This window comes from Fringilla coelebs, assembly GCF_963513975.1.
Source record: "Fringilla coelebs genome assembly, chromosome: 5".
NCBI lineage: Eukaryota > Metazoa > Chordata > Aves > Passeriformes > Fringillidae > Fringilla > Fringilla coelebs.
The window spans coordinates 32,472,991-32,487,991 of record NC_140033.1 but is presented as its reverse complement, the minus strand read 5'-3'; the positions used below and the strand labels follow the sequence as shown (position 1 = coordinate 32,487,991).

Genomic DNA, 15,001 nt, shown 5'->3' with positions numbered 1-15,001 from the left:
TATGCAAAAATAAGGCTTTCAGTGTTTTTTGTATGAGGAATTAACAGAGAAGTGCAACCAATTCTTTTCTCAAAGCTTTTTTCCCCCTGCATATACAGCTTCATCCTATAATAGCAGACACCTACTCTGACACGCTCTCCGAATTTGCTCCGCAGCTCAGTTCACACCTGTGGACATTGACTACATCTGTGATAACATGACCCAGAAGTTCAAACCTGCAGAAATGGAGCATTCATCTCACATCAGACCTACTTCTCTCATGGAAGTCTTTGGGAGATTTTGTCTTTATTCAGAGCATGAAAAGCACAGGAAAAAAAAACTTAAGGTAAGCAAGCAATATAAGGTATAAACAAGGTACAAGCTAGTGAGAGTTACACTGTTGAAATAAATTCCACATTCCTGTGAGGCAGAGCCCCAAGCATTGCCATATTATGCAAAAGAAACAAAAAAGAATTTGCACCAGAAATATTTTATTATCAGAAAAATTTTAAACACATCGAGTCAATGCGCTTTCATTGGGTACACTTCCAACTACTCCACATATCACACTTTCTGCTCAAGTACTCACAAGCTAGAACCAGAATCTTTACAGCCAAGTGGATATTTAATTTTGCAAATGTTTTCTTTATTTAAAGTGAATTTTCTTATAGTTCTCTAAAAAAGTAGCTACAAAGGTAAAAAGAAGACACAAGGAAATGGAATGAAGCTGCATCAAGGTAAGGTCAGACTGGACATTAGGAGAAGTTCTCACAGTGTTTGGTCACTGCAACAGGCTCTCCAGGGAACTGGTCATGGCATCAAGGCTGTCAGAGGTCAAGGAGCATCTGGACAATGTTCTTATCCACATGATTCAGCTTTAGGTACTACTGCAAGGAGCAGGGAGTTGGACTCCAGGATCCTTATGGGTCCTTTCCAATTTGAGATATTCTATGGTTCTATATAAAAATAATTCCTACAGAGACATTATGATAGCCCTAAGAATCTTTTTCTGACTATAAGTATTTGTCTTCCTTTCCTCCTGGTTGTGTGGAATAAGTTGATAGCTGGAGGGCAGGACTACAACTCAGAGGGATCTCAGCAGCCTGGAGAAATGAGCTCACAGGAACCTGCTGGAGTTCACCAAGAACATGCGCAAAGTCCTGAAACTGGGACGGGGAAAACCCATGCAGAGGGCTGATGGTCAAGAAGGCATCTTTGCAGGAAAAAGCCTGAGGATCCTGGCAGGCAATACAGTGTGTGTCAGTCACCAATGTGCCTTTGCACATATTGGGGTGTATTAAGTGATCACACCCCTCTGAATGGTGCTTGTGAGAGAATTGTGTCCAGTTTCGGGCTCCCCAGCTGACCTACTGGAGTGAGTCCAGCAGTGAGCCATCAAGGTTCTGCAAGAAGATGCTGAGATAAATGGATTTGTTCAGCTTTTAGAAGGCAAGGGTAAGGTGAAGAAACCTTAGTTCTGCCTTCAACTACCTCATAAGACACTATAGAGAGGAAAGAATCTCAGAGGTATTCTCAAAGGTGAAGGGTGATAAGAGGCAACAAACACAAACTGTAAAAAAAGAAATCCCAAACAGATGGCAGGGGGAAAAAAATAATGAATGGGTGGTTGAATATTGGAACTGGTGCTCAGAGAGGCTGTGGTATCTCCATCCTTGAAAACCTATCCTTGGAAATATTGAAAACTTGACTGGATAAGTTTCTGGAGAATATAACATAACTTTAAAGCTGGCCCTGCTTTGAAAAGGAGCTGGAGGACATGATCTTCAGAAGTCATCTCCAACCTGTTTTCATTATGATTAAAATGACTGAATTTGTTGAATGCCGAATATGATGCATGGCAAGGTGGCATAATTCAGATACTTCAAAGAGCTCATATGAATGTTTCTGGCCCACACACAGCTTCACTCCCCAGCATGGTTACCATTCAGAGAGAAAAGTAGATTTACTCCAATGTCACATGTAAGTTAACACTTTTAAAAACCTCCAACCTGACATCTTTCTTTTGCATTAGTCATGGGATTGCAGAAGGACAGAGAGTCGATTTTCAAACATTTGCATAGAGAATTCAGGCTCAAAATTTTATTGGAACTCAATATCCAAACCTTTAAAGGTCTACCTGCCACTAAGAAAAATGTTTGGCTTGGACCAGGTGGATCACTGGGAGACATGGGGAACTTGCTGAGCCCTGCAGGGACTGATTATTACTTCCTTTGAGAAGTGAGGCTTCACTTCTGACTCAAAAGTGAACATGATCCTCTTTCCCAGAGAACTGAAATCAAGGCATCTCTCTGCTTTTAAGCACGAAGAGGCCATATCTTTCCTGTTGTACTGCTGTATCCTTACAACATTCTTTTACCAGAGGTAAGCATCCATACATTTCAAACTGCACAGATCTGTTTTGAGTGGTGAGCTGCTAAGCTGTCTCACCATATGGCTCATCTGGGCTTTTCCTTGTCATCTAGCAGAGATAATAATTTAAACTCTAACGTATTACTTCACATTTCCCCCTTGTGTTGTGTGGAATAGTGACTGCAGTATGGGGTCAGAACAAACACTGCATTCTCTCTCTTTGAGTTTTAGTCAATGATATTTTTCAACGTCTTTGGGTCCAATAGACTGCAAAGTTTAAGTTCCAGTACTTCACTACTCTCAAGGTTTGCTGTACCTACCTCCTTCATTTCACAGGTCATTGCCTTTCAGTGAGACTTACAGCTCTCAGGAGGGCTGCAGAATCACAGGGCTCAGACAAAGCCTTGCTTCAGAGGACAGACTTCCTATATGCTCCTGCTCCATTCCTACATTTTCTTAAAGCTTGGCACACCCAAATCTGCAACCCCTCCACACATCTAGGTGACCACCACATTGAAGAGACCTCCCAATTTTATTTTATTTTTTAATTTGAAAGAGTATGACATGGTCAAAACAACACAACAAGAGAAGAAGGGTTTAAAACATCAACGTCCGCAAATTTGAATATTTTTGCCGCCGTCCTTTCACTTTTGGTCCATGACAGCATCCTAAACGCCGGGCGGTGCGCGGAGCAGCCCGGAGGCTGCCGTCAGCGCTGACCGGCGGACGAGCATGTCCCCGGCCTCTCCGGGCAGTCAGGGGGGACCCACGGCAGGCGGGCAGCAGGGCTCGCTTTCGGCTACCGTCCCAGGCTCTTTTTTCTAACAAATGGCTTCCTGGGGAAAATATCCTTAGCGTGTTTGAGCAGAAGGCAAATAACCCTCCAAGCGGGAATCTTGTCGCGCAGGGTCAGCGGGCTCTGCCGGGGCTGCGACGGCGCTGGCTCAGCCCAGGGGCAGCAGGGACAGCGCACTGCGGGCGGCGATCCCTCGCCCCCGATAGTGGAACCCCGAGCGACTCCGAGAGCACTGCCCCCCGGGCAGTTCATCTCGGAGGCGGCCGCGGGCACGACCGCGGGTCCCGGCCGCATCGCTGCGGGCAGCCGGGGGCGGCCCCGCCGGGCCCGGGCTCCGCCCGCCGCGCACCTGCCGCGGGCCGGCCCCCGGCGCGGGTAGGCGGGCGGGGGCGGCGGCGCCCGTGCCCGGCGTGTGCCAGGAGCCCGCCGGTGCCGCAGGAGGAGCAGGAAGCGCCCGGGCGAATCCAGCCGCGCTATCACATGACTCAGCAGCCGCTGCCGCCGGGCTGAGTTCACCCAGCGCCGCGCCGGGAGGGGGAAACCTGCAATGAGGCCTCGGCCCCGCGGCTGCCCCTGAGCCCGCCGTCCTCTCGCCCGGCTCCGTGCGGCCCGGCGCCCCCATTGCGGGAGCGCGGCGGGGGCTGCCGGAGCCGCCTCCGCAGCGCTGCCCGCCGGCGCGCCCCGCTCCCCGCCCTGCGCGGCGGCCCCGGCGCTGCCGCCGCCGCCGCCGGCGGGGGTACTATGCTCACACGGGTGAAGTCCGCCGTGGCCAATTTCATGGGCGGCATCATGGCTGGCAGCGCGGGCGCCGACCACGGCAGCGGCGCGGACTTGCCCCTCCGCTTCCCCTACGGGAGACCCGAGTTCCTGGGACTGTCCCCGGACGAGGTGGAGTGCTCCGCGGATCACATCGCCCGCCCCATCCTCATCCTCAGCAAGGACACCCGGCGCCTGCCCTGGACCACGGGCTACGCGGAGTGAGTACGCCGCGGCGAGCAGGTGGAGCGCGGCCGAGCCGCTGCCCGCGCTCCCGGGCGCACCGGCGGCGAGAGGCGGCGATGCCGAGGGAGCCCCGGCGGGTGCCGGCGCTGCCGGAGGCGGGGGAGCGCAGCCCCGGGCCTGCGCGGCGCAGCGGGAGCGGCGGGGGGAAGATGCCGGGGGAGGGGAGCGGCATCCCCGGCGCCGGGTGTCCGGCCCTGGCCGCAGCTCTGTACCCGGGTAGCTCCTTTCCGGGAGCCCGAGGATGCAGACCGTCAGCTGCCCTTGAAAGTCCCCGCGGGAGTAGCCGGTACTCGGGTCGGCGAAGGATGGCCAGTGGCAGCGCCGGGCTCCCCGACCCGTAGTGACGGCTCCGGGGGCGCAGGGGCCAAGGATGGGATACCCTCCGGGTACTGAAAAGCCGTCTCGGTCCTTGACCCTGGAATAAAAAGGGCTTTTGGTAGGAAACCCGGTTTGGTTTGTGCGTGTGTAAATATTTCCCGCTGCCCAGGAATGATGAAATGTGTGGGGTTTGGAGCACCTTCCTGTGGACCTGACAGCCGTTGTGCTCGTTGCTGGGGACTGCTCACATATCTCTCAAAATGCTTTTCAGTTTGGGGAGACACTTGAGGACCACAGGGTCCAAACTGAAAGAAAAAAAAATACCCATTGGCTAGCCCCCAAACTGGGCTTTCCAAATGGTTTGTTGCCCTGACTCACTCATATAATGGTATTTACTTTAGAGGGTGTCTGATCAGGACCTGCTTGTAACCTTGCCAGCCAGGCAAAAGGCAGTGTTCCTTTGGATGCATCCAGCTGGCAGTGGGAGTAGCTGCAGAGGCAAGGCATGTCCTTGCACTTGATGCCTTTATCGGTAGGCACATTGTTTTCCTTAAGGATTCTGGGTGCAGGATTCAGTATTTGGTTTCTTTCTGTTACTGCCTCTAAGTCTTGAGCGTGTCTGGCCATCCATTGTTGCTCCCAACTCAGAGATTACTAAAGTTAATAAGTTAGCACTTTCAGACCACATATTTTTCTGTATAGTCTCTTCAGACATATATGAATTACCGAAAAAACTGTTGCAAAAACTACAGTGAAGGCTTCACATTGTTAATGAGCAATCACTAGCTTTATTTAAGAGGTTGTTACATTATTGGGGATGTTGAAATGGGAGATTTAAAGAGAGATTTTAATGAAAGATTTAAAGAATTTTAAATTGGATTGTTCTCCTCAGATTAATAAAGAATTGAATGTGTTACTGAGCAAATTCCCCATTAACTGTAAGTTTAAATATTTAAAAGTAAGCTTTAATTGTTCTGCCACTATAATGGTCCCTTAAAAAGCCCTTCTTTATAAAATAAGTACATGCTGCTATTTTCAGCTTCAGTGAAGTTCTGTGGCTTTCAGCAAGTAACTGTATTTGCAAGGTGGTGACAAAGTGGAAGGGAGGTTCTCTGGCTCCCATCCGATGAGCTTCACCTGAGACTGCTGGGGCAGAAAAATGTGGCTGCTGGAAAGTGAACGTTTCATTGACCCTGTTGATGAAACCTGATGTGAGAGAGTGTTTGGAGATAAAGTAAATGGCTCTGGTGGTCATGAAAGCAGAACATACCAGGATTGTTTTCATATACTTGTTGCTCTTCCCTCTTGAGCTTTGAGCAGCTTGGTTAATTGGGAGGCGTAAAGAAGTCACTAGCTTTTTCAGTTCCTGCTGTAGTCCATGTGAAAAGAAGTCGCCCTTTTGCTTTGTCTCTGGTAGCTTTTTTGTTGGTTTGGTTTTTTTGTTTGTTTGTTTGTTTTTGTTTGTTTGGTTTTGGTTTTTTTCTCGCATCCCCTTCCCTTGCAGGTACTGGCTCTAGTGCTGGTGGAGCAGATCTAAGGGAAAGGTGGTATTTGTTAGAGAGAACTAGCGAATGTGTTACTGCCCCCTTCCCAGCAGTATGTGTATGATGTTCCAAAACTGGGGTTCATTGTAGCCCGAAGATCTCAAATGCTCGCTGTGGAGAAGCTGAGAGGAAAGTAGTGCCACCAAAATTGCATTGATTTCCAAAGGCAAAGCATTGGAGAATAAAGAAAAAGAAGAAAATAGGGACAAACTCAGATTTTGCCAAATATAATTTTTTTTTGTTGTTGTTTTACTCATACTGAGCTATTATCAGGCTTTCTGAAAATAATTGTAAGACTTGCTGGGAGATATGTGTTGAAACTATGTTTTTCTTTTGAAACAGGTTTGAGTTACTTAAAGAAAAGAAATGGAAAAAGCACCAGGAAGATGCAATTACTATTATACACATTCTGAAGTTTGTTGGCTCTGGGAAAGCAGGGAATAAAGCACTTTCATGCTATTATTTAGCATTTTGTTAGTTTCTATATTAAGGAAATGATCAGAACAATGTTTGCCTTTTGTTACAATACAAGTGAGCGCTTACAAGAATGTTAGGAGGAAGTTTGGTGTCCTCACAAGCAGCTTGTGATGTAACACAAAAGTCAGCTGTTTAACTCACATCTTGCTAGTTTGCTTTGGTGTGAAGACATGAGAGAAGACATGCCATTCCTGCAGCGTGCCAAGGTGCAGCTTCCCTGAGCTATTGTCTTTTCTGTGTTTTCATGTTTTAGCAAATCAGCAAAAGTGATTGCAGTGTTTTGTTTGTCGGGATGCCTATGGACACAGGGATTTTTATTTCCTGAAGCTAATGAGAGGTTTGTTGTAGACTTAGAAGGTGGGGATTTGGCCCAGAAGGTGTAAGGAGAGTGTGTGCCACCTGTACTGTATCCGCCCTGATGTTGTGAGCCTTTGCACAGCAGGGTTTGAGTCAGTGGATTTATGTTCCACACCCAGCAGCAGCATCTGTCTCACTATCTTTAGGAAGAAATTCTGGCTCTGAGAACAGGTCACCTGGAGGCTGAGTTTCAGGAAAGCATTTGTAGCGTTCATGTTCTTCAGTTGTAAAACATGTCAGTTTACAGATGATACTGGAGTTCCTTGATGTCCTCATGTTTGTGTTTCATCCAAGCTGGAGAAGGCATTTTGGGGTTAGACCTGCTTCCCACGCCAGACTGAAGCAGTTTGTATCTACAAAATATGCTTTTTTTAGGGGAATCCTCTTGTTTCTTTGATTCCTGAGGATTAGTATTTCTTACTAAACAACATATTGACAAAGTAGTTCACCCTGTTGACTGTTCCCTAAATCTGTGTGGTACGGGCCTGTTCATCTGATTTATTCCCCTGGAACAAGCATTTCTCCTTCACTCCACTTTCTTCCTCCTCTTGTACTGAACATTTTTTGTAATGGGTGTTTTGATATTTTAACTTAGTTTTAAAATTACCTTCTTAACTCTGTGATATTATGTAGTGAAATGTAAATTAGCCTTTATTTTTTATTATTAACTTTCCCTCTTTTAATGGAATGATCATTACAAAAAACATGTAGGCAGGCAAATGAAATCTTCAGAAACCTACTTACTTGGTACTGGGATAAAATATCGTTGATTCTTGACATTTTAGTGGGAATCCCATAGGGACTCAGCTCTCCTTAGTCAGTGAGCAGCCATGACTGTCCTGCTGTTGCTTCCTTGCATGGGAGCCCTGAGACCTTGAATTTCATTTCACCTCATACAGGATGGCAAAAGGCCACGTTTCAAAGAGATATTCTTATACCACAAACACTTGTCTAATGTTTGTCAAGCTCCATAGAAGCAAAATTAAAATTGTGTCTCACATCCAGTAAGCTTTTTAATTGTCTTTAAAGGTATTGTTTTATTTAGAAATAAACTTTTCAATTTAAATCAAGGGTGCTCTTAACTTAGTTTTCTGCATGTGGTTAGCTGGCATGCATCAGGAATGACCCTGGGAGAGGGTAGTCTGTTAACAAACATTAAGTCTGCCTTTAATCCAGAGGAGTAAGGAGATTTGCTGCTCTCTGAAAAGTTGAGTGATTTATTTGAATAAGGGAGGGTGGGAGGGATCCTGCCTCACACTTTATTTACTCGTCCCTCCCTCCCGTCTGCAAGCAGCTGCACTGCCGAGGCCACTGGGATCTCCTCTAGAGCTTTCCCTGTCTGAGCCATGAGCTGTTTCTTGAGCTTCTGCTTGGATTGCCCTGTTACTGGCAGGGAAGTTTCTTCTTTGGTCCCTTCTGTGCTGTTTTCAGTGTGTTATGCTGCTTCCCTGCAGCAGTGCTGATAAGCAGCCCCAGTGTTCAACTCTGAAAGTAACTGGTAAAGTAAAGGCAGGAGCAGAGAGCAGGTAACGTGAAATGACCCAGATGATATTCACTGCACCTAAACTCTACCCAGAACATTATTTTTCACCTTTTCCTCTTTGGTTTTTCTTCCTCCCTTTCTGAAGGCAGAGGATGAACAGGGTGGAGCAGAGCCTACCTCTCCTAGTTGAATTCCCTTGACTACATATGGCATGATAAACCAAATGCTAAATTTGCAAATGACAAAGACCTAGCCTGCTGCTCATGCTGGTGGAGTTGCAGAGAAACTGCAACTGAGTAGCATTTTGTGGTAGAAAAACAAGCTTAGTCATTTTCCATCCATTTTGAATGTATATTCCTACAGTTCAGAATCCATAATTGCTTTTCTAAACTGTATGAATCCTGGGGAGGGGCCATAGCTGGTCGCTTCTGTGTCACACGTGTTCCTCTCTTTGCTCTTGCCTTCCTGCCATCTCTTTGGAGAACTTCAACTATCAAATACACTTAAGGGATGGGGGGAAAGATTCAATTGTATGTTGTGTGTCCTCATGCAAGAGACAATTTTGCCTGCCTTTTTAACTTATTTTTTGAAAAATTCTAAATGACACTTCAGACACCTTTGCAGTTCTAATAGGCTTCCAGAAACTTGACTTTACTGGTATGTGTGTTTCTTGGCTTAAAAAGTCAGTTTATTATCCCTGCAGTGCCTTTTGTTTGATGAGACAAAGTCCGGGCTCTTTTTCCGTAATGTTACACTTCAGTGATACTGTGGTTTCTCTGCTCTGTGGGTCTGCAGTAGAAATTATGTCTCCTCTTGGTGTTGGTGGCTACTGACCCATAATGAACACAGAGTTGTAGGTGAAGTATGATTACCATGTCATTCCAACACTATTACAGTGGCAAGTTGTTATAGTTCACAATGAAGAGGGGGAGCAGTTTATAGATTTTTTCTTTTCTTCTCAAAGTATTGGATTTTTTGTAAGGCTGATAATATTACGTCATGTTTCCTCATGCTCTGTTACTTAGTTTGTAGCAAATGAATATACATGAGAATTAACTGGAGGTTTTTGTTAAAATGCTTTCCAGCATTTCTCAGTGATCATAAACACTTTGGTGAGTTAAGATAACACAGAAGTATTCATCTACCTTTCATGTTCTGTCTAGACCAAACTATTTATTAAAATGCTAAGCATTTTAATAATGTTATGAAGCAGGTGAAAGCTTAACACATCTGTGAGCTGAGACAGGGCAAAACACAGAAAATGCTTGTCCTGAGTTGAATATTTTGTTGTTGGAGGATGGCATAGGGCTTGCAACTGCTGAATGCTTCTTCTAATCCCCATTGCTTCTTATTAATGGAAGATAACACCACAGTCCTGCTCCTGTGAATTGGAAGTGATAGTCTTTCTAACCCTCACCTGGGAGCATGACTCATACCCCATCTGTAAACACATTTCTAATGTGTGTTCTGTTTGGTACAAATTTCAGGAGGATGAGACTCGTGGGGAAAGGAATACTTTTTTTTATCTTGTTCTGTTTGGTTGTCAGGTTATGTACACAGAAATAATGAATTACTTTCCTTTTTAAACTTTTTTAAAAAGTGTTTGCAATTCTCTTTGTCTAGATGAAAATATTTTCTTTTATTCTTTTTGTAGTTCAGAACATAAGACTGAGTAGGATCTGATGAATGAACTAAAAACTCAAGTGCCATACATGTAGCTAGAGACAACTGAACAGTTTTCCTCTGTATGAATTATTCTTCTATGCATACTGTAATGTTAACTTTAATGTACATTGCCTGGCTCTTGTTTAAGCCTGGGTTCATATAAAACTCCCGACAGAAACCTCATGATAATTTTAAGAGCTTCAAAGTCCCTTTCCTTGTTTAAGACTCTATGCTATAGCATCTAATATTTATGTAATGCCTCTAATCTGCCAAGGGCATTGCAAGTAATAATTTCAGAATAACCTTGGAGAAAAATGTCCATGTGTAAATGTACTGCTTCTTCCCAGTGAAAGAAATGCAGCCGTGAGGATAAGTTTTGGCAAGAGATTTGACATGAATGTGGAGAATAAATCTCAAGTTTTAGGTTCTGTGTTTTGATGACACAGTTATTTTTCCTGCTGGTGTGTACTTGGCTTTTTCCTATGTGGCCTCTGATTTCTTAGAACTTACAGGGGTAAAAGGAGAAAAATAGAAAGAGCATAAAAAAAGTAAATCATGCCCAGGTATTTTTAACACTATCTAAGTTGCACAAATGTGATTCCTAATGGGACAAGTATGAAATTCATCCCTTGAAGCTGTCTCGTATTGCTAGTCCCTCTGGGGCTTAAGACTGGTGTTGTCTCAGATGTTTCTGAAAGGCTTGCTTGAGCATGGTCCTGGCTTCTGCCAGCAGAGCTAGACTGAGTCCTCCTAGGTAGCCTTCCTGGGACCCTTCTGCCTTGGCACAGTGGGCAGCCAGCAGAGGGGACTGTGAACACTCCAGCTTGGTTCATTTGTCTCAGCTGCAGCTGCATCACTCGGGATAGGTGTAAGTGGGAGTGGCTTGGCACAGTTACCATGGACAGACAGATCTGACAGGGCTGTGCCCCTCGGGGTGAGCTGCTCGGAGCCTGTGGATGTGATCAAATGAAACATGCTCAGTTTGACCTTGAAAGGAGGCAGTGCTGCAAAGCACGGGTCATTCCTCTGATGGCATCTGTGTGCCACTTGAAAAAGAAATATGGTTTGTGGGTTTAAGGATGGGTTAAGTCAGCTTTGTGAGCTGAATCGCAAATAAGATTTGGAGTGGGGGAGTGCTGTTAATGAGTGCAGAGAGATAATTTAGGCAGAGCAGACATAGCTGCTTTGCTGTGGCATGAGGCTGGAGTAGGTGCTATATCTGCGATGGAGCAGCATTTGCAAGGAAGATAGAGGCTCCTGAACTACATCTAACCTGGATCTTTAACCACTTCCCCTTGGATTTCTGTTCAGATTGAACTGTAAAAGGCAAGAGGTCCTATTGGACAGCAGCACCTTTGTATTAGTTGTGCCTTTTGTTGTCTGTAATGATTTTTTTTTTCTTGCTTCCTGTTAAACAGAAAGAGAAAGGTGACTTGTAAGAATTGGTTCCCATTTGGCCAGTCACATTTACTTGGTAGGGTATGTTTGGGATATCCAGGTATAATACACATATTGTCCAGAGCGGTTCCCTGATCAGAGGTCAGGTGGAGTAGGTCAGAGTTTCAAGGGCTTGGAGCAGACAGGGAGCAGAGCTGGTGAGAGAGCTCCCAGCTTGTGCCGAGCTGCTCCACTCTCAAATCCAACTGACACAGGGTGGAAGCTTTATGGAATAGTAATTAGAGGGTCCAGCAAGTAGGAGATAGCCAGCAGCTCCATTGAAGCCTTTTGGCTTCTACACTGCTATCTCCCTCATCCAGCAGCACACTTGCTGTCTAGTAGATGCTGCCAGCTGTACTTTGGGCTGTAAGTGCCATGGTTGATACGTGGTTGATGCTGCATGAGCTGTTCAGTAGGTGAAGCTCATAGAATGGCTGCAGGCAGGTGTGTTTCCTCCTCCCAATACTGTATGTAAGGCAAGTGTTTGTCTGAAGAGTTTAACATTCTCCAGATAAATACTGCACACGGTATTTTGTCGGGGGAAGCAGTGCTAGCGTAACGCCAGCCAAAGGGATGTCTGTGGTTCTTGATCACAGCATGGTTTAATTGCTGGAGTCTGAGTGAGGGAAGGACAAAAATAACACCGTGCTGAGGCAGTCAACATTAGCAAGTGCAGTAGATAGTGCAGGAGGGTATGTGGTCAATGCATAATGGGGGAATGCCAAAATATGGACCCTGTACATAACTTAGCAATCACACTGATTTAAGAAAGAAACTCAAATAAGAAGAGGTTTTAGGGGGCTGTGGCCAGCAGGCAACTTTCTGTCATGAAGTGGGGTGGCAAATTGAGAGCTTTTCTCATTGTTTAGGACCTGTATTCAACACAGTGAGGCTTAAGGGGGAGAGAATCTGCTGAGGGAGTCTTGAGCTGCTTGAGGTAGAGGGGTATGGGCAGTGCTGTGTCCACAGAGAACCTCTGGTTTGATAGAACTGAAAATCTCGTGTGGCCCAAGTGGGGACCTAAATGCACCATCTCCAAGACAAGCAGGAGTTGAATGGGTCTGGTCCCCCAAGATCATGTCAGCCTCTCCCTCCTCTGGTGTGGGGAGATCTGTCAGTCCACTGCTGTCATTTGTCATAATGCCAGCTTGTTTTCAACTCTGTGAGCAATGTCAGACCCTGTAGGCTCTGCACTTCCCCTCTTTTGAGAGCAGGTCTGAGGTCCAGGTGGTGACTGTGCCTTAAAGGTGAATAACCATTTTTAATATCTTTTTTTTCCCCTCCCTCTTTCTTTTTCTGGAGTGCTACCCTAAGGTGTAGTTGATCTTGACTGACTGTTTTGATGCTGTTCAGGTTCATTTGCAGGCAACAATTGCAACTGATTTGAGACAGCCAGCTTTTTGCCTGATTTCAGGGAGAGAGGATGAGGGGAGGGAAGAGTAGAAGACCATGTGCCATTGTCTTTATGCTTTCCATGGTAGTATTCTGCTACAATAAGGGGACAGATACACTGAGCTTTGATTGCATCTGATGTTCTGCCTACCATGGCTCAGAAATCCTGTGGCAAAATGTCCTTGGACTGGCATTAGAGGTCAGTGACTTGCCCCTTTATAGGCATAGCTCTGTTTCCAAAGTCTTTGCAGTTAATTTCTTCTTTTACTTCACCTGCTGGTCCTTATCTAAGTGCCTTTTGTGCTGTCCTGTCTGTGTATCTACTCCATTGCATAAAAGTGCAGACAAGAGGTGAGTTCTTTCCTCTTCTCTGCTCCCCACTGTGAGCCCTTCTGGATTTCCCTGATTTGTTTCTCTGTCCTTTGTGTCCTGTTATGATAATTTCTGCTTTCCAAACTCCCTGCAAGGAACAAAAAAGATCCATCTCCAGCCAAGTTCTGCAGCAGATCACTTTTTTTTCCTGCCAACATTGATTCATTTAGGCCAAGTATGATTTTTCTATCTTTAGGTATGTGTTAGAGACCTCCTCAGAAACAGATGATGCGTAGTGCATGTTTGTAATGCTGTAAAATACCTGTCAGTCATAACTAACAGTCTGGTCCTTGGTGGAGTTTTACATTAGAGGTGGGACTGAGGACACATCTCCAGCTCTTATAACTTGAGCAGTGCTCCATTTTGTGCAAATGTCTTGTGAAGAGACAAAATAAGTTACCTTGCTGTTCATCAGAGATCCCTGTATTTTCCAGATGTGTCAGTTCACCGCGTGAGCTCATGGATTTTGTTAGGTTTTGAAACAGTTTGAGTGAAAGAGGGGTTTGGGCAACATTTCCCCTCCCACCCTTCCAGCTAAGTGCCACTAATAATTTAATCAATAATAATAAAATAATAATAAATTAATTTTTTTTTTCCCCCTCTCTCTTGAGGGAAGTTATTTTATTATTGGTCGTGGACTTCTTTCTTTTTAATTCATTATCTCTACTACTTGTCTGGGGAGGAGGAGAGGGCAAGAAGCTGTGAAACTTAATAATGGGTGGCAGCCTTTTTCTTTCTGGTTGGAAAGAGCACTCCTTAAATTGATTCAGGCCCAACCTTGGTACATGAGAGCAGGGTTCAGGGTTGCACTGGATGATCAGTTTCAAAGTTTCTTCTGAATTTGTATTAGGGATCTTTATTTCATGAATGAATGCTAAAGTTTGGAATTGAAACTAGATTTATCTGAACTAGTTTTTGTTTTCCTTTGCTGACTTTATTTGTAAGTGTCTCGACTCAGAAAGATCAAATCCTTGAAGATAAATGGGGAAAAAAGAAAACTTCTAATTTCCTAAGTTCAAACTTGCAACATTTATCCTTTAGAAAGTTTAAAAGTTGTACAGTGAAACCTGCATTGTAATTGTGGTGCCATGGAGGGGCTGGAATATGACTTTAGATTTTGGTATTTGGAAATTAAAAATAATAATCATAAAGCTAGCCTCAGTGATTATTTCTGCTTATGTCATGACAAAGGTCAACATTTTATCTATGTTTGGTTTGATATGAGTAACTTACATTTTGAAGAACATAAGTAGAAAATTTTCTCCCCTTCTTCATCTTCCCCTTTGAACAAAAAAAAAAAAGTTTTTCAGCCATTTTCATGAGTAATCTGAAGATTAGAACTCAGCCATACCTGCTGTCAACCATAATGCAGGAACTGATAAGGCATTAAAATGTACACTGATCTCTTTGAACAGATGTACATCAGCATCTGTCTTGGAGGGCAGTCCCCTCTCCCTCACCTTGCCACTCCTCTCCTCAATCACACCTCCAAACCTGGGCTTTCAGTTCATTTTGTTGTTCTTCTCAATAAACTTTTAAGATCAATGTCTCCACAGCCCTTACAAGTCTAGATGGCAACTTCCTCAGGCCGTGGTTCCCTCTGGGGTACTCCTCAATGTCATTTTAAGGTCTTTCTATCCCTTTCTGGTGGTGCAAAGCCGGGAATTACAGTCTGGTTAGTTCCTTTGGCAACCTCTCCGGAGTAATCCCTGAAAATCCTGGGTCTATGGATGGTAATTCTATTAGCTGTTCAGCAAGCTGAGTCTGGAAGAATGCAGCTGGTGTGTGGGAATGTGGGAAGTTCCCCAT

The 15,001-nt window shown here is 45.0% G+C and overlaps 1 protein-coding gene across 1 annotated transcript in view; it reads left to right on the top strand.

Annotated features, from left to right (window-relative positions):
* The first annotated feature begins 3,869 nt into the window (after positions 1-3,869).
* Positions 3,870-15,001, top strand: part of PPM1H (protein phosphatase, Mg2+/Mn2+ dependent 1H) — a 130,046-nt gene continuing 118,914 nt past the window's right edge. Inside the window, exon 1 of the mRNA XM_084205990.1 lies at positions 3,870-4,122. Coding sequence (XP_084062116.1) covers positions 3,887-4,122 — 236 coding nt within the window. The 5' untranslated portion in view covers positions 3,870-3,886. The remainder of the gene's footprint in view (positions 4,123-15,001) is intronic.